At 39.6% G+C, this 27,999-nt stretch overlaps 1 protein-coding gene, 1 long non-coding RNA gene and 1 pseudogene across 4 annotated transcripts; 1 reads left to right on the top strand and 2 right to left on the bottom strand.

Annotated features, from left to right (window-relative positions):
• Window positions 1-60: 60 nt before the first annotated feature.
• Window positions 61-8,809, bottom strand: LOC120733810 (solute carrier family 22 member 5-like). Of its 3 annotated transcripts, none has more exons than XM_040032243.1 (11): window positions 7,050-8,365; window positions 6,582-6,764; window positions 6,351-6,454; window positions 5,481-5,635; window positions 5,214-5,385; window positions 3,848-3,980; window positions 3,559-3,653; window positions 2,456-2,670; window positions 2,094-2,276; window positions 1,801-1,936; window positions 61-1,547 (listed from the first exon to the last, which is right to left on the bottom strand). In XM_040032243.1, the coding sequence occupies exons 2-11, from the start codon at window positions 6,762-6,764 to the stop codon at window positions 1,478-1,480; spliced, it is 1,446 nt and encodes a 481-aa protein (XP_039888177.1). In that variant the 5' UTR covers window positions 7,050-8,365; the 3' UTR covers window positions 61-1,477. The 3 variants fall into 3 exon arrangements, with proteins under 3 accessions (XP_039888177.1, XP_039888176.1, XP_039888178.1); XM_040032242.1 differs by having other exon boundaries at window positions 67-1,547; window positions 8,248-8,809; XM_040032244.1 differs by lacking the exons at window positions 5,214-5,385; window positions 5,481-5,635 and having other exon boundaries at window positions 67-1,547; window positions 8,248-8,789.
• LOC120733813 lies at window positions 6,722-27,375 on the top strand. Its single transcript, XR_005695908.1, has 3 exons — window positions 6,722-6,771; window positions 22,134-22,193; window positions 26,922-27,375. It is a non-coding gene; the product is annotated as an uncharacterized LOC120733813 (long non-coding RNA).
• On the bottom strand, window positions 8,864-25,867 carry LOC120733811 (annotated as a pseudogene).
• Window positions 27,376-27,999: the final 624 nt, after the last annotated feature.

The following is a 27,999-nucleotide window of genomic DNA, read 5'->3' as shown; positions in this document are numbered from 1 at the left end:
GTTTGACACCTGTGCACTAGAGTAAAAATAGGGCAGCAATTTGATTGTGACTAGGAAACATGTTTGGTTTTCTGGTGATTGCACTGATTTCTTTTTTTTTTTTTTTTTAATATTTGGGAACTGACTACAAGTAGCTGTGTCAGCCAGCCTTTAGCCTTTGGGGGGCCACTTTCAAGAGTAAGGTGAATGCACAGCTGGCCTACAAGCCAACCTGTCATGAACAATCACCATCTGACTCAGACTGACTGCAGTCCTTCTCAGATGAACTAAATGGCCTGAATTTGTATAGCGCTTTTCTAGTCCCTAAGGACCCCAAAGTGCTTCACACTACATTCAGTCATTCACCCATTCACACACACATTCACACACTGGCGATGGCAAGCTACACTGTAGCCACAGCTGCCCTGGGGCGCACTGACAGAGGCGAACTGGTGAAGGTTTGAAAATAATTGCTGTCTAATTTAGGAACCCCATTCATTCACCAAATAATAACAAAGTAATAGACTGGCTCTGTTTTATTTTTGTTATTTCACCATCCTGATGCACCAAGGTGGCTTTGAAGGCAATTGAATGTGAATGGTTCCTGGTCTTTAACCCTTTCATGCATAGTTGTCACTACAGTGGACAGCTATTCAAAGGCTGTTTTCTTGTATTTGTGTCAGTGTTGATGGTATACTTGCACATAAACCACTACATTGGACACTGATGTGTCACTCCATACCCTGGCACCCACTGGATGTTTAATGTTACTATAGATGTATGACGTGTTTCATTATTCATTCATTCATGATGATGAATATAAATATTTAAGAAAAAAACCTGATTGAGGTTGTTATAATTCATGCATGAAAGGGTTAAATCAACCATTTAAATGAAGTGAAATGAAGTTTATTGCACATGGTTGCAGTAACTTTGTTCATGCTGCAGTTTCCAATCACAGTTGTGCTTTCTGTGGCTGTAGCATAATAAATGAAGAAAGGGTAGGTAGAAGAGATAGATTTTCTGTCATTACTAAATCATTATTTCAGTACTCACTCTTTACACACAACAACCAATTCACTAATTCTTCACAAATTATGACTTCAGTTACAGAAAATTGTTCATAAAGTAATTATGAGTTTTTCAAACGTGCCCTATTGAAAATATTGCATATTAAACAAATGCAAACATGTAATAAAATAATGCTTTATGTTTCAAGATTAACCAAATTACATAGCAAAATTGCTGACAGCCTGTTCTGCTAACCAACAAGGACATTCAAGCTGCTGCTCCAAAAATATTGGTTACATTAAGTTTACCTTCAGTCATACACACTGTTAAAACAACATCGTCTGGATTCAAATTGTGTAATTACTTCGTTTTCTTCAACTTTATTACCATGTTATTACTGACTCCAATGCAAAGAACAGCAAAAACATAGCAGTGAGACACAGGAAGTAAAAACAATATATTCGTGAGTCATCAGTGTTGGAAACAATCATAGTCGACTTTCAAAAATCTTCACGTGTTTTGAGTGTCCTTTTCTAGTAATGAAGGGACATTTCATTCTGTGCGGGACAAAAGATGAAGAAAACACAGTTTAGTTTTTGCAGAAAGGACGTCTGTAAAAGTGTCACCATCTTTGTGTTTACTGCCAAATTAGTTATTGCTATTTTGGTGCTTTTAAGACACTTAAACTAAGAGTCAATTTTTGTAGTTGCAGAGTTACTACGTTATCACAAGTCTGAGGTCTGAGGTCAAGTTTTTATGACAAGTTTCACATTCAATAAATATTACATATGTTCTTCCAGCTGATCTCACCTTTCTCTTTTATGCATCTGTTCAATAGTTTGAGGCAAAGGCCGTCCGAAACTCTCTGGTAGGAACACAGTAGTGAAGGCAGACACAACAGCAAGAGTCCCCAGTGTAATATAAGGCAGATATTTAAAGTACTGACCTGCACAAAGACAGGGAGCAATTAGGATTGGAGAAAGGCCTTGGCCTTGTGTTTATGCAACGCAATGTAGTGTGGGAATTTGTAGTCTATACAGACCACTAGATATACTTGATAAAATGCTTATTTATGAAGATTTGAGAAACATTCCTTCACTCACTCAGCTTTAACAAAAATGGTGCAATACAGCTTCCCACTCTGGATACAGTAGTACACATTCCTGTTGCAGTATTCCTGAGTACTGTTGGGAACAGTTCTGCTGTATATACAAACATCAGGGCAGTACCGGTGGTAATACCAAATTTTCCCACCATCTCTAGAGTAATAGACAGATATGATAGACCTGAAGGGAAAAAAAAATTAAAGATTTGTATAAGGCTATATACTAATTTGCTTCAGTACCTACTTCTAATGTCGGTATTTGAGATAAGATTTGTCTGAAAAAAACCTCAGACATATAAATAAATAAATAAAACCTCTGACACTCCTATGGACACAATATGGTGCATTTTTTCTGCTTACCATGAGGCACAACTTGAATGAAATACAGTGATACTCCTCCAAGGAGCAAGATGCTTATGACAGCGAGTCGTCGTGGAAAGTATTGCAAAGCCAGCCAGCTGGTAATGTATGCTGGAACCTCCACGGCTGCTGAGATGAAACAGCTGATAAATGGATCGGCATGGAGTCGAGATGTATTTAGGGATAAGCCAAAGTAGCCAGTACTTAGAGTGAACCTGTAAACATATGTCAAATAAAACATGGTAGCAATCTGAAAAGGAATCTGCTTGGAATTAGCAGTAGTGGGTTTATATTATCTATTCATGCAATTGAAAGATGATGTTTTTGTTATTAATCATATTACTACTGCACTTCTCACTACCAAAATCAATAATCACATCTCTGTAATGTGTTGTTAGGTTAGGGAAGTTATTTATGGGGTCAGACCCCCCCCCCACACACACACACGGTACTCTTTGTTTGTATGTAGACGTCATATGTTAATGAACCTATACATATTCATGTAACCTCAATAAAAGAGCAGTGTTACGGGGGAGCGGCCGAGAGTCTGACGGGGGTCAAGTGGTGGAACGACACTTGACTCCAGGCAGGTCTCCCTCATGCATGAGTAACACGAAGAACTTTGCCTACTTGGTGTTCAATGCTTTTGCTGTGTAATTATATTGTCTTCAACGTTCCAGCGAATAGGTTCAAGCTACAAACCTATCAGTTACATTACAATGCATTACACTCCAACTCTTCCCAGTGACTTACCAGTAAGGAGCTTTTCTGGGAGACTATTGGGATTGCATTGAAAAGGACCTTCAAACGCTTGTCACCAGTGAATACTGCTAGTTGTGTTCACTGAGTGCCAAACCAGCAGGAATTACGTGTCTGCAAGGCCAGTGCAGCCAGCTCTCTGGTGATTATGGGCCTGCAGTGGGTGATGGTGCTGCAAGTGCTTGTAAAAATATAATGTGAATAAATATGGCTTAGAGCAAAAAATTGCTCTTCTAAACAAAACTGTCTTTTTTCCTGTTCTCTCATCATTTATGGGAATTCAGCGATACACATAGGATATTCTATTCATCCCCAAAATATAAGTGCTTTGAATTACTACTCACCACACAAGGCAGAGAATGATCGATGTGTTTCTGATGTTTGCAGTCCTTAGCAGGCTGAAGATACTGTGACGTTCATTAGCCTGAGTCTTATTTGCCTAAAAGACACAAAATCCCAGTCTCAGCAGCTGTACATATGGCAATATCTGTTGCTCCAGGGTTCTATCCCTTTTTTGGTAAAAGTAATATTTCTGATCATTTGGGTATTGTCGTGCATAGTGCGAGAGATATTTATGTGTCTTCCTCAGATTCTCTTTACGTGCCTGAATGATTTAATTCAAAGCCAACTTACTGGTGAATCGTAATCATCAAAGATGACCTGTGGAGCCTCTACTTTGTTCTTCTTGGCAGCATATTTCACTATGTTCTCTGCTTCCTCCACTCTTCCCTGTGAAAGCAGCCACCGAGGAGACTCTGGGATTAACCTGCATCAGTATTCAACACAAAGAAACAAAAAGATTTAGCCTGGATCCGGTGGAACAGAAGTTATAGTATTGCTTATTACTCTCTTTGATGCTTGGCCAGAAGTTATATACTGTACAGGGTGGGCCATTTATATGGATACACAGTAATAACATGGGAATGGTTGGTGATATTAAAGTCCTGTTTGTGGCACATTAGTATATGTGAGGGGGCAAACTCCTCAAGATGGGTGGTGACCACGGTGGCCATTTAGAAGTCGGCCATCTTGGATACAAATTTTGTTTTTTCAATATGAAGAGGGCCATGTGACACATCAACCTTATTGGTAATGTCACAAGAAAAACAATGGTGTGTTTGGTTTCAACGTAACTTTATTCTTTCATGAGTTATTTACAAGTTTCTGACCACTTATAAAATGTGTTCAATGTGCTGCCCATTGTGTTGGATTGTCAATGCAACCCTCTTCTCCCACTCTTCACACACTGATAGCAACACCGCAGGAGAAATGCCAGCACAGGCATCCAGTATCCGTAGTTTCAGGTGCTGCACATCTCGTATCTTCACACCATAGACAATTGCCTTCAGATGACCCCAAAGATAAAAGTCTAAGGGGGTCAGATCGGGAGACCTTGGGGGCCATTCAACTGGCCCACGATGACCAATCCACTTTCCAGGAAACTGTTCATCTAGGAATGCTCGGCCCTGGCACCCATAATGTGGTGGTGCACCATCTTGCTGGAAAAACTCAGGGAACGTGCCAGCTTCAGTGCATAAAGAGGGAAACACATCATCATGTAGCAATTTCAAATATCCAGTGGCCTTGAGGTTACCATAATGAAGAATGGACCCACAGCCATTGACATGTCAATGGCTGTGAACAAAGAGAAACTTGTAAATAACTCATGAAAGAATAAAGTTACGTTGAAACCAAGCACATCATTGTTTTTCTTGTGACATTACCAATAAGTTTGATGTGTCACATGGCCCTCTTCCTATTGAAAAAACAAAAGTTGTATCCAGGATGGCCAACTTCTAAATGGCCACCATGGTCACCACCCATCTTGAGGAGTTTGTCCCCTCACATATACTAATATGCCACAAACAGGACTTTAATATCACCAACCATTCCCATGTTATTACAGTGTATCCATATAAATGGCCCACCCTGTCTAATGAATTCATGAGAAGATAAACTTAACACAAACGCAGCTTTATTTTTTTCAAGAACAACCTACCACCAAAGAGGAAGGTAGAGAAGGCCAGGGAGAGATATACCTAACAGGAGATATATCCAGTCCCTTAAAAAGTAGGCAAAGAGAGGAAGCATCATAAAGCCAAAGGCAAAGGCAAGACATACACCCATGGATGAGAAAAGGACCCGCACATTGCCAGTGAAGATTTCAGTGCCTGCACACACAGAGAAAGCCAACAGAAGTTTTGAGGTAATGGAGGTTATTGGACACATGGTTGCAGTAACCAAAGAACCAAAAATATGCCTTTACCGAGCACAAAAGCAGAAACATAGTTAGAGATTTGTCCCAAACCACTGATGAACAGGAGGATGCAGAACACTGTCCAAGATGATGAGAAGATCTGAACAAAAGTGAAAAGAGTCTGAAGTGCCATGGTCAGAAACAGAACTGGCTTTCTTCCAAATCTACAGCGAAAAGTCAAAAGATGAAATAAGTGTAAAAAAACAAATAAGACATACTGCGTATCATAAAGTATTTATTATAAAGTATTTATTAAAAAGTATACTTGTGTGTTTATTGGTAATAGCAATATAATACTCTGCAATAAAGTAAAAATGTAATGAGGACTTTTATTACATGCTAAAGAGAGCAATTGTAGAAATTAAAAACACTTTATAATACGGCCTGAAACTATTAACTATATAAGAGTCTAATTCGCCTGTAATTAAATGGAATTTAAACACATTTTATTTGAAATTATACTAATTAAAATATTTAAAAAATATATATATTTTTAAGAATTACATTGACTTACAGTCTTAAATGTATGTACACTAGAATAAGGCGATAACAAGTTGTGGTTTTTCAGGAAAAAAAAAAAGAAATAAACAATGAATAAATATTGTTTGTTTTTCCACAAAATTAAATTGTATTTTGTAAAATTACATTAGTTATTACTGTTTGTAAGAATTGTACTTATTCTAGTGTACCTAACTTTAAGTATTTGTAGGTAAATATAAGTACATTTTAATTTCAAATAAAATAAATTGAAATTAATTCTAATTACAGGAAGCCATATTATAAAGTATTAATATGTAATGATAGCTAGAAAGAATTTAAAAGATCAATATACAGTTTGTGCTGTTTAAAAGGGGGAAACAAGTATTATTTTAACTTTACCTGTCTGACAGCTGTCCTGAAAAAAAGGATCCAACTAAAACTCCCATGAAGTAAACTGTGGAAGTAAATGGCTGCTTCCACTCTTCACTGCACACCAGGTCAAACTGAAACGTCCAGGCATAAAAAATTGAATAGAACAATACAAAGACTTCAGGTGCTGTTTATGCCTGGTCAGATCTTAATTTTCAATTGTCAATCATTGTTCAAATATCGTCTGTATTACACAGTTACCTCAGAGACTATAGTGGATTTATAGATGTCTTTGCTATAGCTCCACCCATCAACACACCCCTCTTGCTCCAGGTTAGTAAGATTAACATCCTGGCCTGGAATATATCCCTGAGCTGAAAGATTTTTGACCACATCCAGCCTGTATCTCCGACATCTGCTCAGCTCCAGCTTCCCATTCACCATCTTGCAGGTAAATAAATGCATTAATTTATTTACTTTTCTGTGAAATTGTGTTGAATACCATACTATAAAGGAAATAGCATGCTCTAGAAAGATAAAGAAAAACAAATCTAAAGTAACTGCAACAACAACAAAACAAACAAAAAAGCAAGCAAACAGAAACAAACAAACAAATGTAGAACTGGATAACAGAAGAATTAGGTTATTGACTAAAGAGGAAAAAAACGAAACTAAACAAGAAACAAAATACTTTCAAATAAAACAGGAAGTAACCTAGGGGGGAATTACCTAAAAGAGACAGGGGTACACTGGAAAGGCCAGATCAAAGTAAAACACAAGCGATCACAATACAAATTCAAAAAACCAACAGAAACAAGATCACAAAGTTTCAACAACTAAAGATTAGACACAGAGGCATTACTCTTGTAAAGATAATCTTAAAACCTGTAAGAACTCTAAAAAACACAACTCAAAACTAAAGCTAAAATAAAGAATGGTTAAAAATAAACAAGAATGCAAAGTCCAAAACCATAAAACCCCAAACCATGACATTATTTTGACCACTTAGTGCTCATAATACCCCTTCACACATATAAATATATACCCTATCATAAAATATGGCCATTCTACTTTATTGAGCTTAAAGCTAAAGCTGGCTTTGCAGAATGCAAAGAAAATACATCTACAAAGCTGCAAATATGATCATTAAAGTAAATATCAGACACACACATTTAAACATTTGCACATCCTCCAACATTAACATTTAATTCAAACATACAACATGTTGTCTTAGAAAAAAAGTAGGTAATTGTGAATTCGCTTTAACTGTCCTGCCCATTAAATGGGTCTGAGTGTGATTATAAATAATATATAATTGTGTGTTACTGTATATGCCTTTTAAAGTGTTGGTATTGGGCTGGTATTGCATTTGACTAACTCTGTTTCTAAAGAAGGAAGCTATTTCAAATGTAGCTTTCGTTTATGCTGTGCTGGCTGAATGACTGAGTGACATTCACAGACTTTTAGTGGGAACTATCATTCCTTCCAGCCATGCAGCATTTCCTTTGCCACTGACTGTCATACAAATCCAAAGCAGATTTCACCCCACCTTAAATGATTCAAATTTTGTTATCATGACTCATCTGTCATAACGACTTAGTTACAGAACGCATTGTCGAGAAGTTATCTTGCACAAGCCAGACTTTTATAATGATGTTCCAGTTTGTGTATCAAAGCTGCAGAGTGAAAATACTATTTCTTTTTCACCTAAATTTTTGCTTTATGTGAAGTTTTTCTTGGTCTTGTGGTTATGTAATTCCCAACTCAAATTTCATACTGACATTTCAGACTAAATACATTAAATACCTTTGAAGAAAATATTAGATTTAGACGATTTGATTGCAACACTGACACAACTTATCTGTATTGGTGTTGTAAAGATTACATGCAGCTCTTCTTGTTTCTTTTAATTAATATACTTCTTTACCTCCATTGGAATGATAGCTTGATGCCAGTCTTCTGTCAAGTTAATATCAGGAACCAGGCAGTGGTGTCTGGGAATGTCAGTCAGGAAGATGAGGGAAAAAGAACCAAATCCATTTGGCAACACGCTGGCACAAAGTAGGAAGAAAACACTTTGCTGGAAATGTCCCCAATGACCAAGAAATGCTGTGACTTCATCATAATCCTGCATACTCTTGGAATTCTGTCTTTTAAATCACTTCTTGATCTATTGTGAAAGTAAAAAATACTCTTTAAAGAAAAAGTTGCATAAATAAACAAGTGCTACTCTGAAAGTGAGGACTCCAGAAACTCTGCAGAGCTTTTATGTAGTGTGCATTCTTAAAGGTGTCAACTCCAAATTTGACTTTTTATAGTCACCACTGGGTTATAGATTACAAAGGCAATAAGAAAATGCTCAGATGTTGAAAGATAATCTTTGACCATCACTTGCATAATAGGTTTCCAAGAAATATGGGAAAACTTCCAACTTGTGCAAGACAGCATTTATTATTAACCATCTATTGAGGATTTATTGGTTTGTTTACATGAAGATTATCATATCTAGCTGATGCCTTAAATAAATGCGCAGACAAGATGAATGTGATCATGTAGTTTAATGAAGCTTTTGTAACTTTAAGTATCAAATGAACATTTGCAAGTTAATGTAAAAGAATACTGTAAATTGTTTTAATAAAAAATCAAAATAAGACAAAAAAAAAGAAAATTATAGGTTTATCTTTGTTATGAGACTATTTATATATAATACAGCTTTCAGTCATTTAACAGACAACAAAGCCAAACAAAATGTAAATATAAAAGACTGTAAACAACAACAACATCTGTCTAGACCACAGGTACAGGCGTCATATTTCTAGTAAGACATGGGCACTTCATCCTGTTTTAAAGAGGAAAGACAAACACGAGTTTTATTTTCAGCGATAAACTTCATTATCATTATTACTTATAAGATGTGAACACTTATTTTTTGTACTATTGGCTAAGGGCTTTCATTCAATCTGCAAAAAAAACCCCAAAACAAAACATTTGGCCACTTGGTGGCAGTAAAGTTCACTTGGAAATAAATAGCAATCTCACTTCTTAACCTTCCTGTCGTGTTCAGGTCAATGATAGTCAGTGATAGTCAATGATTTTTTAAATTTACATACCCAACATTTAAAGTTAAATTGAACATGATGATACATTTAGAGTCACCCTGAAACTTCTACTTCACTTCTACTCAGTCACTTTCACTAACTCCCTAAATGACAGATACTCGCCTGACAACATACTTTTCTGCATACTGTGTACCATGTTTAAAGAACTTGCTGTATAAGAATGTAAAATTACAATTGCCTTTATTACTTCATAGAAAGTAAAATAAACTGTGAATGAAAGTAGCTTACCTTTCTCGTCTTTGCATTTGTTTAATAGTTTCAGGAAGAGGTTTCTTAAAACTCTCTGGAAGGAAAAGAGCCGCAAAGGCAGCCACAACAGCCAGACTCCCCAATATAATATAAGGTAGATACTTATAATACATACCTGAAGACACAGAGGGGGAAGTTAGGATGAGAGAAAACTCCTTTATGAGTGTGCATTTATAAAATATAGAAATTTAATCAAATGAGGTAAAACAGACAGTCAGAAACAGTTAGTACTAATGCTAAATGAATATTAATCAATGCACTCACCCAGACTTAACAATAAAGGGGCAATGCAACTTCCAATTCTGGAAACAGTATTGCTTATCCCCGTTGCTGTGTTTCTGAGCACTGTTGGGTAAAGCTCTGTGGTGTAGGCGAACATCAGGGAGGAACCAGTCGTGACTGAATACTTACCCAGCATTTCCAGCGCAAGAGCCAGATTTGATAGATCTAAAGAATAATACATTTGTTTAGTTTGTAGATATAAGTAAACAGTAAGAGACAAAACTCTAATCAAGTCTGTGAAACTTGTTTTATATAAGATGGTAATTCTGCATATACCTATCATATAGTCACTTCCTGCCTAGTAACACGAAAAGATCACAAAAACAAATTCTATTCTTCTATTATGATTATTTACATGTTCATATTTTTGTTGGTTCACATCCTATAATGTTAAATAATGTATCACATTTCGCACAATGCACACTGATGCTTTGTTTTTTTTTCCATCCTCTTTTCAACCTCTGTCCCTTTAAGGGCCCCACCTCCAGAAAAGCCTGATTCGTGATTTGTCAGCTCATCAAAGGCAACTTTGGCATAGTCTCCTGAAAGCTATCTGCCCTTAACATACACCTGTAGTTTCCTGATACACAATGAACCAGAAGAGACTGTGGATTCCAGCAGAAAGTCAGAAAGAAATGCATTCATGCATTCTCTGGGCCGATAGATACTGTAATAATCATCCCCCAGTCAGTACTAATGCTAATGTAAACAACAATAGCCATGGACAAGGCTAGAACTAAAGATACAGGAAGCTACCTTTTCCCAGGATACATTACATTAAAAAAAAAAAAGTAATCCTAAACTTTTGTAATGCTTTGAGACATTTTAGAGTTAGCAGAAGGGGCTCTAATGCGAAAGTATTAGCAGGCTCTAAGGCAGCTGTTGCATCTGGATTGAGTAAATTTCTTGTTCTTTGAAGAAAATGTTGCCAAACAGCTGCTCTGCAGACACGTCACTGCATGCAGATAACTGATGATAGATCAATTATGTCAGGCAAAGAAAGGTTCAGTGTTTTATATGTATGAAAGAATAACTATCTTTGCCAGAGGCTTTATAATTTGTAACTGGAAGAACTTTTATGTGCAAAATAGCTACAGTGCTTTCCAAAAATAATTTTTTGGGACTTTTGGTCCCCTTTTTCTTTAGATGTTGCCTGGAAGATGGGAAGGTGCAGTGATTTATTAGAACATGTGCAAACCCATATGGGAATATAGGTTTCTTTGTGTAGTACAAAGGAGGTTAAAGTCAATATTTGGTTCCAGATATTCAAAAGCACATCTTTGTCTGTTTCCTGCCTTTTGTTCAGTTCTCTGTCAAGACGATCCCAGACTGTTTCAATAATGTTGGGGTCCAGGCTGTAAGGAAGCCAATGCGTGTTTTTCTATATAGGTATGTTTTTACTATATTGGCATGCTAAAAGTTGAAGCTGTTGTCATTCAGATAATAGGTACTTTTAAACCAAAAGTTTTAAAAATGATTTTTGTTCCAGTTCTTGAGGCTTTTGGTATATCTCAGCCTTTTTGTTTACCCTCCTTAGGAATGGTTTTTTTTGACAGCCATACATTGCACGCCATCCCAGTTTATGCTGCATTTTCAGCAAACATCACTCTTTGCACCTTGTTGTTGTAAAAATATAATTTCATCCTTGTCAAACTGTTATCTTTGACATTTTTATAGATTCCACTGAAGAAATGAGAACAAATTACACGTTTCAATGGCAGGCTGCTAGTAACGAATGCCTAAAGCAATACTTTAGGTTCTTTGTCATGAGTTGTAGGTAGACACGACAGCGTTTCATGCTTTGAGCTAGGTGCCCTGTTATCCTTGAATGATTCATAAACCAGTGCTTAACAGTGGCTTAACAACATTTTTTCCCTAAAATGGACAATTACAATGACTGAAATTTAGAAGACCAAGACAAAATACAAAAAACCAACAAGAAAGTCTGGGTCCTTGAAAGCACATAATAAATAAATTTAAAAAAAAATCACAGTAGTGTGTATCACTCATCAAAGGAAAAGGAAGAACCTAATAATTATAGTATGGGCACTTTAAGCAATAAGTAACTTATATATGACTCATCAATTGTTCTAATGTGAATTCTTGCAGCTTGCTTTTAAGAAATTTTACCATCTCGAACAAGTTGAATCAGGTAGAGTGGCACGGCTCCGAAGACCAACGTAAGGATCACAGACAGGCGTCGTGGAAGGTATTGCAGAGCCATCCAGCTGGAAATGTATGCTGGAATCTCTACAACTGCTGAGATGAAGCAACTGATGTAGGGGTTTTCATGGAGTTGTGCTGTATTGAAAGACAGGCTATAGTAGCCAACAATCATAGTGAACCTGGGAAAATCAAAGGGAAATGAAAGCGTTTTTTTCATCTAAGTGAACTTTCCAAAGATTTTTCTGCATGCATGCATTTTTTTCAAATGCAAATCGTAATCGTTTTGTCTATCGCAGATCTTATATTATGGAAACACAAATACATGAAAAACCAAAAGAAAAATGAATTTTCTTTTAGTAAAAAATCATTTTTAGTTAAGAGACAGGTCATTTTAGCTGTTTATCTGCTAAATCTCCTTTTGATTTCCATGAGGAATCCGGCAAATTCCTTGTTTGTTAATTTTCTCGTTGTTTCATTATTTTCTCAATCTGAGGATGTCTCATTAAGTCGCTATGTGCCACACTGTCTTCACTGTTTACTCACAACACAAAGCAGAGGATGAGTGTTGTGGCTCTGATGCTGCTCTGCCTCAGCAGGTCAAAGACATTGTAATGCTCCTTGGAGTGTGTCTGCATCTTTTCTGTCTGGAAGACACATAAAATTAGTTTGACTGTGTGAGCAGGGCTTTTTCAAAAAATATTAAAACACAAAAATGTTTAAGGTTTCTTTTTTCATGCATTTTTATACTAATAATATCAGTCAAATGTCAAATATATTAAAAAAAAAAAAATATATATATATATATATATTAGGGGTGCAACGATATTCGTATCGATATTGAACCGTTCGATACAGTGCTTTCGGTTCGGTACGCATATGTATCGAACAATACAAAATTTGTAATTTATTTTATCAACTTTCCTTCTGACGATGCTGTCTGTGTTGAGCGCTCAGTGGATCTGCGTTTGACTACTCCGCCTAGGCTTGACAATGCAGCCTAGGCGGAGTAGTCGAACGCAGATTCACTGAGCGCTCAACACAGACAGCATCGTCAGAAGGAAGAGCGCAGGGCAGGCTAGCGAGACAGAAGTTAAGCTCTCCTTGCAACATGGACCTCCCCCACCCTCATTCAGATCTGGCGTTTGGAATTATTTTGGTTTTCATGTGACGTATGACCCTGAAGGTAAGCGCGTCATGGACTAAAGTAAAACAGTATGTTGGATGTGCCATGCAATGCTCAATTACATGGGTGGAAACTAGTGTGTTAGCGCAGTTAGCTCGTTAACGTGTTGGCCGTCTAGCCCCACACACGGGGCGATCGGCGGTAGCTCGTTAACGGAGATTTGCCGTGTTGTGGCATTAAGGTCATTTCAACGAGATTAACCTGAAAGCACTAGTGGGAACACAACGAATATGACTGCACATTTACGCCGACATCATCCTAGTGCAAAGACAAGTGGAAGCAGAAAAAAAACAAGCAAGCATGCTACTAACTTTAGCCGAGTCATTTAGACAGCTGTTAGCACATGATTCTCCTTATGCTGCTGAGAATATAGCCCAGAAGAAGCGGATAGTATAGCTTTTATTTTGGAAAGAGCCATTTCTCTGTAATAAACTCTCTTTTCCAAAGATGAGTGATTCCTCAATCAGATACAGGGCTTGCAATATCGCTAGCCCGACGTCCCGGGGCTAGCGATTTTTTCAGTCGGGCTACCAAAATCTATCTCTGCCCTGCCCGTCGGGCTATTGTAGGAAAAATATATGTCAATGCTTTTGCATTCTTTCAGAAATGTAGCTGGGTAATTATGTCATTGGCATCGGTGAGCCACTGTCAATATGTGACATATTGAAATCGCGTTTGAATTTGCGCTTGTTTTTTTGCTTTCACTTTGCAATCGCTCGAACTGTGTATAGAGAGCGACAGCACTGATCTGTGAGTGATGATAATTTGTGCACCAATTCCTCTGACATCGTCTTATCAATCGTTAGCTTACTATGCAAACATGACAAGTGAAATCTCCCGCAGCAGGCTTAAACATGTGAGAGGTTGATCGCGCAGAGAATCGCTGAGCGTTATGTGAGTGCGTGTGTAAAAGCAGCAGGATATATATTTTAGTTCTGCTGAGCCAAATAAGACAGGTCAGGGTGAAGAAGTGACAGCCAAAGAAAAGCTTACCACAAAACGGAAAAGTTATGACAAATCAGACTATAAGGCAAAAAGAAGAAGGCATCGGTGGGCAAGAGACGAAAACAGGGCATTGTTGGAATGCTACTACGCAAGTAACCCCGGCGGAAGGGGCTACATGAATAGGATGAGGGACCTATGGATTCTTCGATACCCAACATCCACAATGACGGCGAAACAACTAGTAGCTCAGTGTTCCAACATTCGAAAGAAGGGACTGCTCTCACAGCTAGAGATTGACGAGATACAACACAAATGCTACGGCAAGGAGGAGTCAGGACGCCAGGTCAGGGGGGAGATATCATCACCCCCACCCGAGATTGGGTACATAGCCCCAAGTGCGATAGGAGAAGGATCGTTGAGTGTGAGAGGAACTGACCTGAAAAATAGGATAATGGCCAAGCTTGAAACCTGGATCCCCCGTAGCCGGTTACCAAGATTACGTGAAGTACCCTCAGAAGGTCTGCTAGATGATGTTAATGCAGCACTACGGACAATACCTACAACCACGATTACCGACACTAACAAGCTGATCTACAATACGGCAGCAGTGATCAGTGAGATGCTTGGCTACAAGTTGAACAGCCACAAGGGGCAGTACCCTCCATGGAGAAGGAGGCTAGAGGGCAAGATCAAAGTAGCACGGAGGGAGGTTAGCCAACTAACGGAGTTGCAGAAAGGTGCGACAAAGAAGGTGCATAAGAAATACAGCAAGCTGTCCATACCTGAGGCCTTGGAAACTGCCAAGCAAAGACTCACAGCCTTGGCCAGCCGCTTGAGGAGGTACACGAGAGAGATAGAAGGCAGGAGAATAAACCAGCTGTTCTCCACAGAACCAGCAAAGGTGTACTCTCAGTGGCAAGGGAACAATAATAAGAGAACAGCACCACCAAGGCTGGAGACGGAGCAATACTGGAAGAGCATATGGGAGAAGGATGCAACCCATAACGGCAATGCTCAGTGGCTAGAGGATCTGAGGGCAGACCACAGCGACCTCCCTGAACAGGGTCCAGTAACCATCACAGTGGCAGATATCCAAGAAAGGGTCTCCAGTATGAAGAGTTGGACAGCACCAGGGCCCGACATGGTTCACGCCTACTGGCTAAAGAAGCTGACTGCACTCCACGAGCGTTTGGCAGCACAAATGAACCAGCTGCTAGTTAACGAGAGACACCCGGAATGGCTAACCGAAGGTCGGACGGTCCTGATCCCCAAGGACCCCAAGAAGGGACCGGTCCCCTCCAACTACCGACCAATAACCTGCCTCAGTACTACATGGAAGCTCCTGTCAGGCATCATATCGGCTAAGATGAACAGGCACATGGGTCAATACATGAGTGGGACACAGAAAGGAATTGGCAAGAATACCAGAGGCGCAAAACACCAGCTACTGGTAGACAGAACAGTCAGCCGAGACTGCAAGACCAGACTGACCAACCTGTGCACTGCCTGGATTGATTACAAGAAGGCCTATGACTCAATGCCCCACAGCTGGATACTGGAATGCCTAGAATTGTACAAGATCAATGGGACCCTAAGAGCCTTCATCAGGAACTCAATGGGGATGTGGCGTACAACACTAGAGGCCAACTCCAAGCCCATAGCACAAGTCACCATCAAGTGCGGGATCTACCAAGGAGATGCTCTGTCCCCACTGCTGTTCTGCATAGGCCTGAACCCCCTCAGTGAGATCATTAACAAGACTGGCTACGGATACCGACTACGGAACGGAGCAGTTGTCAGCCACCTCCTGTACATGGATGACATCAAGCTGTATGCCAAGAGTGAACGAGACATCGATTCACTGATCCACACTACCAGGCTATACAGCAATGACATTGGAATGTCGTTCGGACTGGAGAAGTGTAGTCGGATGGTAACAAAGAGAGGGAAGGTAGTCAGAACTGAGGGGATTGAACTACCAGAAGGCAACATTGCAGACATAGAGGACAGTTACAAGTACCTGGGGATCCCGCAGGCAAATGGGAATCATGAAGAGGCCGCTAGAAAGGCTGCAACCACCAAGTACCTGCAGAGGGTCAGGCAAGTCCTGAGGAGTCAGCTGAATGGTAAGAACAAGATCCGGGCCATCAACACGTACGCCCTGCCCGTGATCAGGTACCCTGCTGGGGTAATAGGCTGGCCAAAGGAGGAGATAGAAGCCACTGACATAAAGACAAGAAAGCTCCTTACCATGCATGGAGGGTTTCACCCCAAGTCCAGCACCCTGAGGCTGTACGCTAAGCGGAAGGAAGGGGGCCGGGGACTGGTGAGTGTCAGCACCACAGTCCAGGATGAGACAATGAACATCCAAGAATACATTGGGAAGATGGCCCCAACTGACCGAGTGCTCAGTGAATACCTCAGGCAGCAGAAACCCAATAAAGAGGAGGGAGACGAGGAACCATCATGGAAGGACAGGCCCCTGCACGGTATGTACCACCGGCAGATAGAGGAGGTGGCTGATATCCAGAAATCCTACCAGTGGCTGGACAAAGCTGGACTGAAAGACAGCACAGAGGCACTAATCATGGCAGCACAAGAACAAGCTCTGAGTACAAGATCCATAGAGGCTGGGGTCTATCACACCAGGCAAGACCCCAGGTGCAGGCTGTGTAAAGATGCCCCAGAGACAATCCAACACATAACAGCAGGGTGCAAGATGCTAGCAGGCAAGGCATACATGGAACGCCATAACCAAGTGGCCGGCATAGTGTACAGGAACATCTGTGCCGAGTATAACCTGGAAGTCCCGAGGTCAAAATGGGAGACGCCCCCAAGGGTGGTGGAGAATGACAGAGCTAAGATCCTGTGGGACTTCCAGATACAGACGGACAAAATGGTGGTGGCTAACCAACCGGACATAGTGGTGGTAGACAAACAGAAGAAGACGGCCGTAGTGATCGATGTAGCGGTTCCGAATGACAGCAATATCAGGAAGAAGGAACACGAGAAGCTGGAGAAATACCAAGGGCTCAGAGAAGAGCTCGAGAGGATGTGGAGGGTGAAGGTAACGGTGGTCCCCGTGGTAATCGGAGCACTAGGTGCGGTGACTCCCAAGCTAGGCGAGTGGCTCCAGCAGATCCCGGGAATAACATCGGAGATCTCTGTCCAGAAGAGCGCAGTCCTGGGAACAGCTAAGATACTGCGCAGGACCCTCAAGCTCCCAGGCCTCTGGTAGAGGACCCGAGCTTGAAGGATAAACCGCCCGCAGGGGCGTGCTGGGTGTTTTTAACTATATATATATATATTAATATATTTATTTATTTGTAAAACTTGAACTTGTTTTCAAATAACAACTGTGTTCTGCATCTTGGGTTAATCCAGTAATGTTTAAGTGAAAGTTCACTTACACCACAGTCTTCAAAGATGATCCTCGGAGCTTGAACTTTGTTCCACTTAGCAGCAGTTCTTATAATGGCCTCGGCTTCCTCAACTCTGCCTCGAGAAAGCAACCACCGGGGAGACTCTGGCATAAGCCTGGCTTAATATTTAACACAAACAGAAGGATGCAGACTTGATCAAATGGATTTTGGAGACAAAGCAAAAAAGACAGTGAAATAAGGTCAATAAACTTGTTAGTGGGAACAGTTTCTTCTTTTTGTTTCATCTGCTCCCTTTAGGGGTTGTGACAGAGGATCATCTTCATCTGTCTCACCTTATCCTTAAGATCCTCTTCTAACCCGTGCATGTCCTCGTTCACTACATCCATAAACCTTATCTGTGATTTTCTTCTTCTCCTGTCTGCCATCTCCATATTTAACATCCTTTTCCCAGTGTATCAGCTATCCCTCCTCTGTCCATCTTCAAACCATATCAACCTGAACCTTGCCTCTTTTTCTCTCCAAATATTGAGCTGTCCCTAGGAAATATTTATATCTAATCTTGTCTGCTTCTAGTAACTGAAAAATCTGCCATCTTCATTTTGGCCTCATGTCTTTCTGTAAACACTACTGTGTCAAAACCTTACATTACAGCAGGCCTCACTACCCTCTTTTTGCATCTTCACCATTCCAACTGCATCCCTCTCATTCACATACATATTCTTCTACTGGCTATCATTCCTGCAGTCCATATTTCCACCTGGCTTGCCTCTCTTGTACCTACACCGTACTCTTTCTTTAGATAACAATAACATCTGTGTATGTCACAGTCTGGAAACTCTCCCCTGACTAATGTCCACCACAGTTTCAAGCAAGTCATTACATTTGATTCAGTTCCTACAGGGAATGCTATATACAGATATATGTAGACAGATAGATATGCTAGAGCGAGTGCCACCTACCACCAAAAGGGGACGTAGGCCACACAAGGCAAAGATAAAGCCAATGACAGTGATTTCAGTCCCTTAAAAAGTATGCTAAGAGTGGAAGTATCATGTATCCAATAGCAAGCCTAGACATGTGCCCAAAGATGAGTAAAGGACACGCACTTTGCCAGTTAAGACCTCAGAACCTGCAAAAAAAGAGGGGGTAATGATGAATAAAACTTATGTGTTCCAAAAAACAAAACAAAAAAAGGAAACAAACTGAAGATTGCACAAAAACTCTGTTTGTATGTTATCAACACCATGCAGAGTGCCACCTCACAATAAATAAGCTTTCATGTATATTTTTTTAACATCTGAATTTGTTTATGGCAGTGAGGTGTGGTTTGTGGCTCAGCTGCAAAGGGACAGTGGGACAGAGTGCTTCTAGAAGCGCTGTCCGCTGAGAGGGTTCACGCATCTGCAGCAAATTTGCCAATCACTGCCTGTTATTTTATGTAAAAGTGTGCTGAGACCCCTGGAAAGACTGAAAGTGCCGGAGGCAGCAGGGGCTTGCCAGTAAAGACTTGTCAAAACGTGTTTCAGAGTGATTTTTGTGAGGATTAAATGCACCTTGCCATTGGGTATATATGGCACACAGACTAAACGCACACAGACTAAACGCACACAGTGTGCATTAAGAAACTGAATAAAAGCATAGAGGCTGCAGAAACTACTCAGAAATATGTGAGTGATGTGACACCTGACAGGTTAGCTGTGAGAGTTACAGCAGAATGATCTGCAATAAAGCAGCTTATCTTCTGAATGACTCCTTCACTCCATTTGAGCTGTCACCTGACTTCAGTTTCTGACTAATTTTGCACTTATATCAAAACATCTGCTGCTCTTTTTGCTGTACAAAGCACACGTGTAAAACCTGCACTTAGACATTCCTCTGGTGTTTTCTATTCTTGGCTCCCTAGTTTATGCTCCTTGTGTTAGATTGCATCGAAAATGCATCTTTCAAACTGCATCATTTATTAATTGGCATGATGTTAGTAGATCAGCAGTAGAACCTAACGCTCCCATTGGCACTTTTAGGATTTGTGGTGTCATTACAATTTGTCCCACTGTCACGGCTGCGGCAGCAGTCATGTGGTGTGTGAGAGTAAGGACCCAAGATGCAGGTACAGGCTGAGATGCGAGTGAGCTTTATTTACAGGAGTGGCAAAAAACAGGAATGCAGAATGGGGGAGCTACCAAAACTAACCTGAAACCATAACTACACGGGATGATGAGCAGGGATGACACAGAGATACACCGAGTAACATAGACGGTCCGACAGTGAGCAAAGACAACCCCACACTATAAATACACACACAAAGGGAATAAGGGACGGCAAACAGGAGGGAGGCACAGCTGATCCTAATTAACATGACGAGACAAGAGACACAGACCTTAAAAGTAAAACAGGAAACGCAGAACACAGGGAAGCCACATAACAAAACCTGAAACTAGAACTCAAGAAATACTAAAGGGCTGAGGAGCTAAAGTGAGCAAGAAATCAAAAACTAAAAGCACAAAACTCAAAAACACTGGGTCACTGACACAGGACCATGACACCCTCTTATAAATCTGGCCCTTAGTTTTGCATCATAGCTAAATAAATGTTCCATCCTACCCAACACAAGAGCAGCCACAAAGTTGGACATCTGTCCCAAACCGTTGATGAAGAGGATGATGAGGAACATAATCCATGAACCAGAAAAGACTTGAGCAAAGGTGAAAATTGTCTGTAGTGCCAAAGCTGCAAAAAGAACAGGTTTTCTGCCATATCTAGACAGAGAAGATAAATATATTAGTAAACATATACATGCATAAAAAGTGTTGTACTTCCTATACAGTTGTGTGAATTGCATCTAAAAATCTGGATGGAAGGAGCACAAAATTGAAAATAAATATGTACATATCTCAAAATAATAACTGTGTTCTACCACTGTACTCTATTTCTTATTATACTGGTAAAAATACAACTCCATCATCAATTAAAATCACAGAAAAGTTCGTCTGGATGTAGCATTTTCAGCGGCATAATACATGTCTTTTATATTACTGACTATTATAAGTGTATACTGTAACATGATCTTTTTAAATGATTTTTATTTTTATTTCTTTTACAATAAAGACAATCTTAATATCGAAACACTGAAGCCTTTCCTGAACCTTTAAAGAATGGTGTGGTGTTTGGTCTCTTTCACATGAATCTCATGTCAGTACCTGTCTGATAGCTGGCCTGACAAGAACGATCCAAGGAGTCCTCCCACGAAGAAACAGTAGATGTGAACGGCTGCTTCCATTGGTTACTGCACACCAAGTCAAACTGGAAAATGAGATATTAACAGTTGAATGACTGAATATGTGCATGCAGGAAATAACAATGTTAAAGTCAGTGTGATTTGTGCTGACTGTTGCTGGCTGTATTCAAATGTCTTTTCACTCTAAGTAGAAAGAAAAAGGGTGCGTCTTTCCTGGTGTGCAGAAACGAATCCCCAAAGAGCACCTTGAACTTTAAGCACTGACAAAATAATGACAAGCTGAAGACTCAAAGGTCAACAAGATTACAACAAGATAAGAGAAATAAGCCATGTTGAGAACAGTAGAGAAAGAGTTTTCTAGAGGAATTTATATCATGTTCCTACGTTGACTGACTGCACCTACTGTATGTTCACAGGTGTGTTCTGTCCTAACTGTTGAACAAATGGATGGGCTGAAATCCCCTGCCGAAAATAAATATGTACATATCTCAAAATAATAACTGTGTTCTACCACTGTACTCTATTTCTTATTATACTGGTAAAAATACAACTCCATCATCAATTAAAATCACAGAAAAGTTCGTCTGGATGTAGCATTTTCAGCGGCATAATACATGTCTTTTATATTACTGACTATTATAAGTGTATACTGTAACATGATCTTTTTAAATGATTTTTATTTTTATTTCTTTTTACAATAAAGACAATCTTAATATCGAAACACTGAAGCCTTTCCTGAACCTTTAAAGAATGGTGTGGTGTTTGGTTTCTTTCACATGAATCTCATGTCAGTACCTGTCTGATAGCTGGCCTGACAAGAACGATCCAAGGAGTCCTCCCACGAAGAAAACAGTAGATGTGAACGGCTGCTTCCATTGGTTACTGCACACCAAGTCAAACTGGAAAATGAGATATTAACAGTTGAATGACTGAATATGTGCATGCAGGAAATAACAATGTTAAAGTCAGTGTGATTTGTGCTGACTGTTGCTGGCTGTATTCAAATGTCTTTTCACTCTAAGTAGAAAGAAAAAGGGTGCGTCTTTCCTGGTGTGCAGAAACTAATCCCCAAAGAGCACCTTGAACTTTAAGCACTGACAAAATAATGACAAGCTGAAGACTCAAAGGTCAACAAGATTACAACAAGATAATGAGAAATAAGCCATGTTGATAACAGTAGAGAAAGAGTTTTCTAGAGGAATTTATATCATGTTCCTACGTTGACTGACTGCACCTACTGTATGTTCACAGGTGTGTTCTGTCCTAACTGTTGAACAAATGGATGGGCTGAAATCCCCTGCCTTGGATAAGGTAGGAGGAAAGGAGCCACATAGACTAAGGAGTTAATGATATATCTGCAACATCAAGAAAAAACAGCTGATGCTGCTAAAAAATACTACATGAAAAATAAGTAGATGTAGAAGAAGGATTGACCATACCTCAGAAACTATAGTGGATTCATAGATGTCTTTGCTATAGCTCCACCCATCTACACAGCCCTCCTCCTCCAGGTCTGTAAGGTTGACATCCCTGCCAGGAATGTATCCCTGAGCAGAGAGATTTCTGACCACATCCAACCTGTATCTGCTGCATCTGCTCAGCTCCTGTTTCCCAGCCACCTCCTCATAGTCACAAGGATACAAACAGTTTTAGGGTTATTAGTATTGAGACATTTAAGAAAATCTCAGTAGGATGTCATAGTGTTTACAAAAATATGTAATATTGAGGCAACAATGGGCCTATACGGTGGCCCTGAGAGGCCAAATGGACTGCAACTTAAGAAAACACCAGCAATAACAAAAATGCTGCGAAAACACACAAAATACAACGGAAATAGTACAAACGAAAACAGAAATAGGAATAACTAAAACAGTAATAGGACTGGTACATCTGGTACATCAGGTTATTGTCTCCCCAGAAACACTTCCCTTGTGCTTTTTCCAACCAAAATATTTGTATAAAATTGCACAAAAAGAATAGATGGTCCAAATCCTCCTCTTCTGTTTCACAAAATACACAATTACCAGTTTCTATTTCTTGGAAATGTGGATCTTCTGACGACCAGGGAACTTGAACTTTGTGCTTTTTCCTATTTCTGTTTTGCAATATTTTATTGCATTTCATAAAGATTTAATGGTTTTTAGTTTAAATGTATTGTTTACACTGCTTTTTTTTTTTAAACTTTCAACTACCAGCAACATAAAAACTCATTTAGTTCCCAAAAGTAGTTTTCTACTTCTCCCAAGCATGTTTTGTTTTGTTTTGAAATAAGCATAAATGTGTTCGAATAAATACAAATGTTTTGAGTTACATTATTGGAATAATATTTGAAGCAAACTCAATTATCACTGAAAAACTGCATCAGTAGTTTAAATGTTTTCTTTGATGTGCTGTATCACAGAGTTGGGGCTCTCGCAGTCACTTACTCTGATTGGGATGACACTTTTACGCCAGTCTTCAGTGAGGTTGATACCAGATACCAGGCAGTGATGACTCGGTGTATCAGTCAGAAAAACGAGAGTGAAAGCACCAAATCCATTTGGCATAATGGTGGCAACGAGCGAGAAGAAGACAATTTGCTGGAAACGTCCCCACTGCCCCAGAAAACCAATGGTTTCAGCATAATCTCTCATAGTCAAATAATTATAACCCTTTTTCTAAGCTGCTGACTCTTCTGTCTTCCTGAAACGGCATTGTGTCCAGCCACACCTGTTGGCTGTGCTTACATGTACTCCACCCAAACACACACAGATCCTGGCTCCTATTACCTCTTTTGTACTGTTCAAAATAACCTTCTAAACTTTTATTTATATATTTTTAAACTGTGACTTTCACAAGCTGCTGTGTTTCCAGGAGTGACTAATGTTATCATAATGACACATCTGTGTATTTTTTTGTATTTTTTTTTTTAGTTAACTTTTCACTGTATACGTGAACATACACATTTAATAACATACTTGTATAGAATTAAACTGAGATTTGGACAAGGAGTATACATAAGTAACTGTATCATTGTGGCTAGGGTATAGTTTTGCCTTAGCTGCAGTAGGAGGAGTGGGTGCAGTGCAGAAATCAGCGCCTAGTGGAGTTATTGCCACACAGGGTGTGGATTGCCTAACAAACCGGTCTTTATTCTATAGGATAATAAGGGGAACCTTGTGTGCGTTTCATACCTATAGGACAAACGCACACATATAGGCGTGGCCGTGTCAGCTGCACAGCTCTGGGTAAGAAACCCGAGCTGTTGCTGCGAGAGTGCACCCTGGAGCCAGGCACATCAAGCAGGGTTGAGTTTCCAGTATGCAGAGCAATATAAGGGAGGCTAAATTTAGGAAGCAAAACAAGATGGCTGTTACTAAAAGTTAATCTGCATCTAGATGTGCAATCAGCCATTCCTATCATCATGGGCTCTAATATTGGAACACCAGTGACTAATAGCATTGTTGCTCGAATGTAGGCTGGGTAGTGAAAACACTTTGAAAGGTACAGTTATATCCTATGTGCCATATGTTTATATGCATGTTTATCTAAAATATAATGTCATAAATGCTACAATGGTTTTCTCGAGCATTTGATAGAGCTAGAGTTCATGACTTTTTTAACCTGCAATTGGATTGGTGAGATAAGGCTAATCAGTCAGCCTCAAGCGCTATGGTTGACACACTACAGCTCAGCAGTGCTGAAGAAGCCCTGGAATGTCTTAAAATTGTGACTGAGCCACTGACTTAAATATAATTCAGGCAGGCATCCCTGAAAGATCCTAAATATGTCCAAATCTTTTATTTTACTAATCTAAAATTCACTGAGGTGTAAAATATAAATGTTCTCTCTGCTATTTGTAAATCATAATGTTGTAGCTCCATTACAGTTAATATAAACTAATGCTGCATTATTATTCCACAGCAGGTTGGAAAGAATGAAAATGCTGTCATGCCAATGAGACTGAGAAAAAGACCAAAAATAAAAGAAAACAAAAACAGAATTTGCTCTAACGTAGTGAAGTCAATTTGAAAACTGCCCCCTCTAGCTTTTCACAGTGTGCATTACACTGCATGTTCATAATTAAGTGACGCAAATACTCTGAAATATAGTAGGGACATAATGCCCTAGCTTAAACTAAGAAAATACGATTAATAATAATCATTAACATTATTAAACAAATTTAACGTTTTGAAATGATTTAACAATGTCAGTTATAACTTTATAATATGCTAAGTGTGAGAAGCAAGAGTCTGGTGAAGCACTGGTGTCATGTCAGTCATGAAGGTGCAGCTACAATATCAATTATAATACTGAACCTGTCCTGCCTGTTTAATCTTAGTTACTCAGTATAGGGACTAAGGCCCTTTATATTTTAAAATTGTGCAATGTTACGTAAGGCCCAAAATGGCCTCCGTACAAGAAAGTAGTAGCTCTAATATTGACCAGTAACGAACCACCACACGCACACTGTAATGGGTTACACAAGATTTATTTGTTCTTTCTCCGGGTAAAACTACTGGCTGAAGACACAACTCTGGCCAGGAATCCAAGGCCCAAAGCCACCGCGGTCAGGGTTGTTAGCCTGGTTACAAACAGGGGAAAGGTGGTCACTTGGAAGAACAAGCAGCCAAAACGTATCAATCCTGCATCTTCCTCAAAAAGGCTTGCCACCCACCTTTTCAGGCCTGACTTCATTCGAGGCTGGGTCTCCACATCACATCCTGGGAGCTGGAACTTCCCCAAAACTGGTCCAGTTTCCTTGCCAGGGGCACAGAGAGTCTCCAGTCCAGTGTTTGTTTTCCTGCCTTCCAGCACATCCACTCACATCCCAATAAGAATGAGTCCTCCCTCCAACATCCTCAGTTTATTTTAAAAGCAAAACCAGGCCAGGTTAAAAATCTTTTCCGTTAAAACGTGCACACTTCATCCTGGAACTTCGAGGCTTCCCTGCTACACCAGTGTCCTACTAAAAAAAAAAAAAAACGACAACACCTACTTCCTGTTTCCTCTCCCCTTTATAGAGAAGGGCTCCAATCCTCCCCAATCAGCTGCTCCCTGTATTCAACTCCAAATATCTGGCAGCTGGACTAGAGTAGAATCTCCACTCCCACATGGGTGTGGCCCACACCTCACATCAAACACAAAGAAACACCAAAGCATGCAATCAATACAAAACAAAATCTAAAGTAATGCCAACCCAAAAGTTTAGTGGGGGATTCTCTCCATCCTTTTCCACCATGCTATACTCTGTAACACAGACTATAGAAAAATACTAATTATAGTTCAGTCTGACAGTTAAAATTAAATGTCTGATCCTTACATTTGAAAAATGTAAAGAATTAAGTGTAAACCCTCAGGCAGGTTGTGTGAAGACATGTCTGAAAGAAAACTGCTCGTGTTACATTTCCCTGAGAAAATACCTTATGTTGTTTCAGTTGCACAGGTTTTACTTGTTTGCTAATATTTGTTAGCAATGCTCTAATTTGTCTCCTTGTGCACATTCTCTCAGTGGTCTCTTTTATTGTTACGCATATATTTGTTTTTGTTTAACCTCACTGGTATCCTGCTGTGGTATTCCATACAGTCACTAAGACAAAAATAAATAACACGCTCCTACTCAGGTATCGCTGGTTTGCTGTCTTGTACCTCCTCTTCTGCTTTCTGCTACTGCACTCCCTCTTGTTTGCTCTCTCTATTGCTAACTGGAAGGCGATTACAGGGATTGGGGAACCAGTCATTACAATGATTATATTCGTTGCAAAATTTAACATTTTTTGGTTACGCAGACCTGACAGTTTGCCAGTTAGAATACCAAACATGACTGGATGACCTCATCACCAATTCAATTCAATTTAATTTCAATTCAATTCAGTGTAATTTATACATTGCCAAATCACAACAACAGTTGCCTCAAGGCTCTATATTGTAAGGTAGACCCTACAATAATAACTGCAACTACTATCATCTTACTATCATCTTAACTCTATTACTCTCAGTTTCAGCCAGTCCTTCATTGTTTATGTGAACATTGTTTTCTGTTCTTATTTTTGCTTCTAGGCTGCATTTTAAAAAGAAATGATAGTCCAGTTACATCGCTGGAGAGAATTATGGAAAACCCTGAGAGACGAGATGAACTGAAGCAGAACTGCAAGAACCCATAGACTGATGAAAGCTGTACAAAACAAAGAGGACTGAGCAATTTTGAGTGTTCTGACTTAGAATGTAATGAGGAAAATGATAGAAACTAAATAATAAGCAACATGTCAATCTCTGAATAATGTGGATAAGTTGGTTGCAAAGTGGCCCATAAACAAAAACACAAATTTAAGCAACCAGAGCATTTTCACCTGTTTGACACATGTAAAACAAGTTAGCTTTTGTTTAATCAAGCTGAAATAGAAAGGACTCTGATTGCTAAATGTGGTAATCAGTATGTTATATGCAGTGAGGTATAAGGAATGCCAACATTAGATCTTATGAAAAAGATTGAGAATAAATGGCTGAAATCATTGACAGTTGTGGGATTGCATTAACAACTTGTTTTTTTTCTTTGATAAAGAGTTCTAAAGGACATCCATTTTTTTCAGCTGCTTATCCAATGAAGTGTTGCAGGAGGTGTAACCTATATCTGACTTTGGGAAAGAGGCAGCATACACGTATCCGTCACAGCAGAGTAACAGATAGACAGAGACACACACAGCCTGTGGGTTGGACTCGGCCTGGGTTCGAGTCCAACCCACGGCCCTATGCCGCATGGCTTCCCCACTCTCTTTCCTGTCAATCTTCACTGTATCCATCCAATAAAGCCAGTTAAAAGACCAAAAGATATATATTTAAAAGTAATACTAAATAAAAATGTTTGCTTTCTTGTGAGGTCAAATGCAAAGTACTTCTTAAAAGTCCTGTCTATCTGGTTTTACACCAGAGGTTAGAGAAGTTTCCCCTGAGAGTTTCACATTAAAAGCTACAGATGAGACAGTGACGGAAACAGAAAAAGAGCTGTGGTTTTTAACTGTCAGTCTCACGCTTGGCTTAATTTGTTATTGCCTTTGTTGTCGGTGAGAAACGAACAATTGTGTGAGTGATGTTTTTTTTGTCTTTTGCTGGCAAGCCCCAAACCCTCACACTGCCCTTT

This window comes from Simochromis diagramma, unplaced genomic scaffold (genome assembly GCF_900408965.1).
Source record: "Simochromis diagramma unplaced genomic scaffold, fSimDia1.1 OVJJ01000216.1, whole genome shotgun sequence".
Classification (NCBI taxonomy): Eukaryota; Metazoa; Chordata; class Actinopteri; order Cichliformes; family Cichlidae; genus Simochromis; species Simochromis diagramma.
The sequence above is the reverse complement of the archived record's forward strand: the minus strand, read 5'-3'. Positions and strand labels throughout refer to the sequence as shown.

Bases quoted from the DNA above. Each gene is read 5' to 3' on its own strand.
- LOC120733810 (XM_040032242.1), bottom strand. From the start codon at position 8,454: ATGCAGGATTATGATGAAGTCACAGCATTTCTTGGTCATTGGGGACAT. The intron at 6,765-8,247 runs GTAAAGAAGTAT...TTTACCTGCAAG, and splicing joins AAGCTATCATTCCAATGGAG to ATGGTGAATGGGAAGCTGGA. The intron at 6,455-6,581 runs GTAACTGTGTAA...TGGACGTTTCAG, and splicing joins AATCCACTATAGTCTCTGAG to TTTGACCTGGTGTGCAGTGA.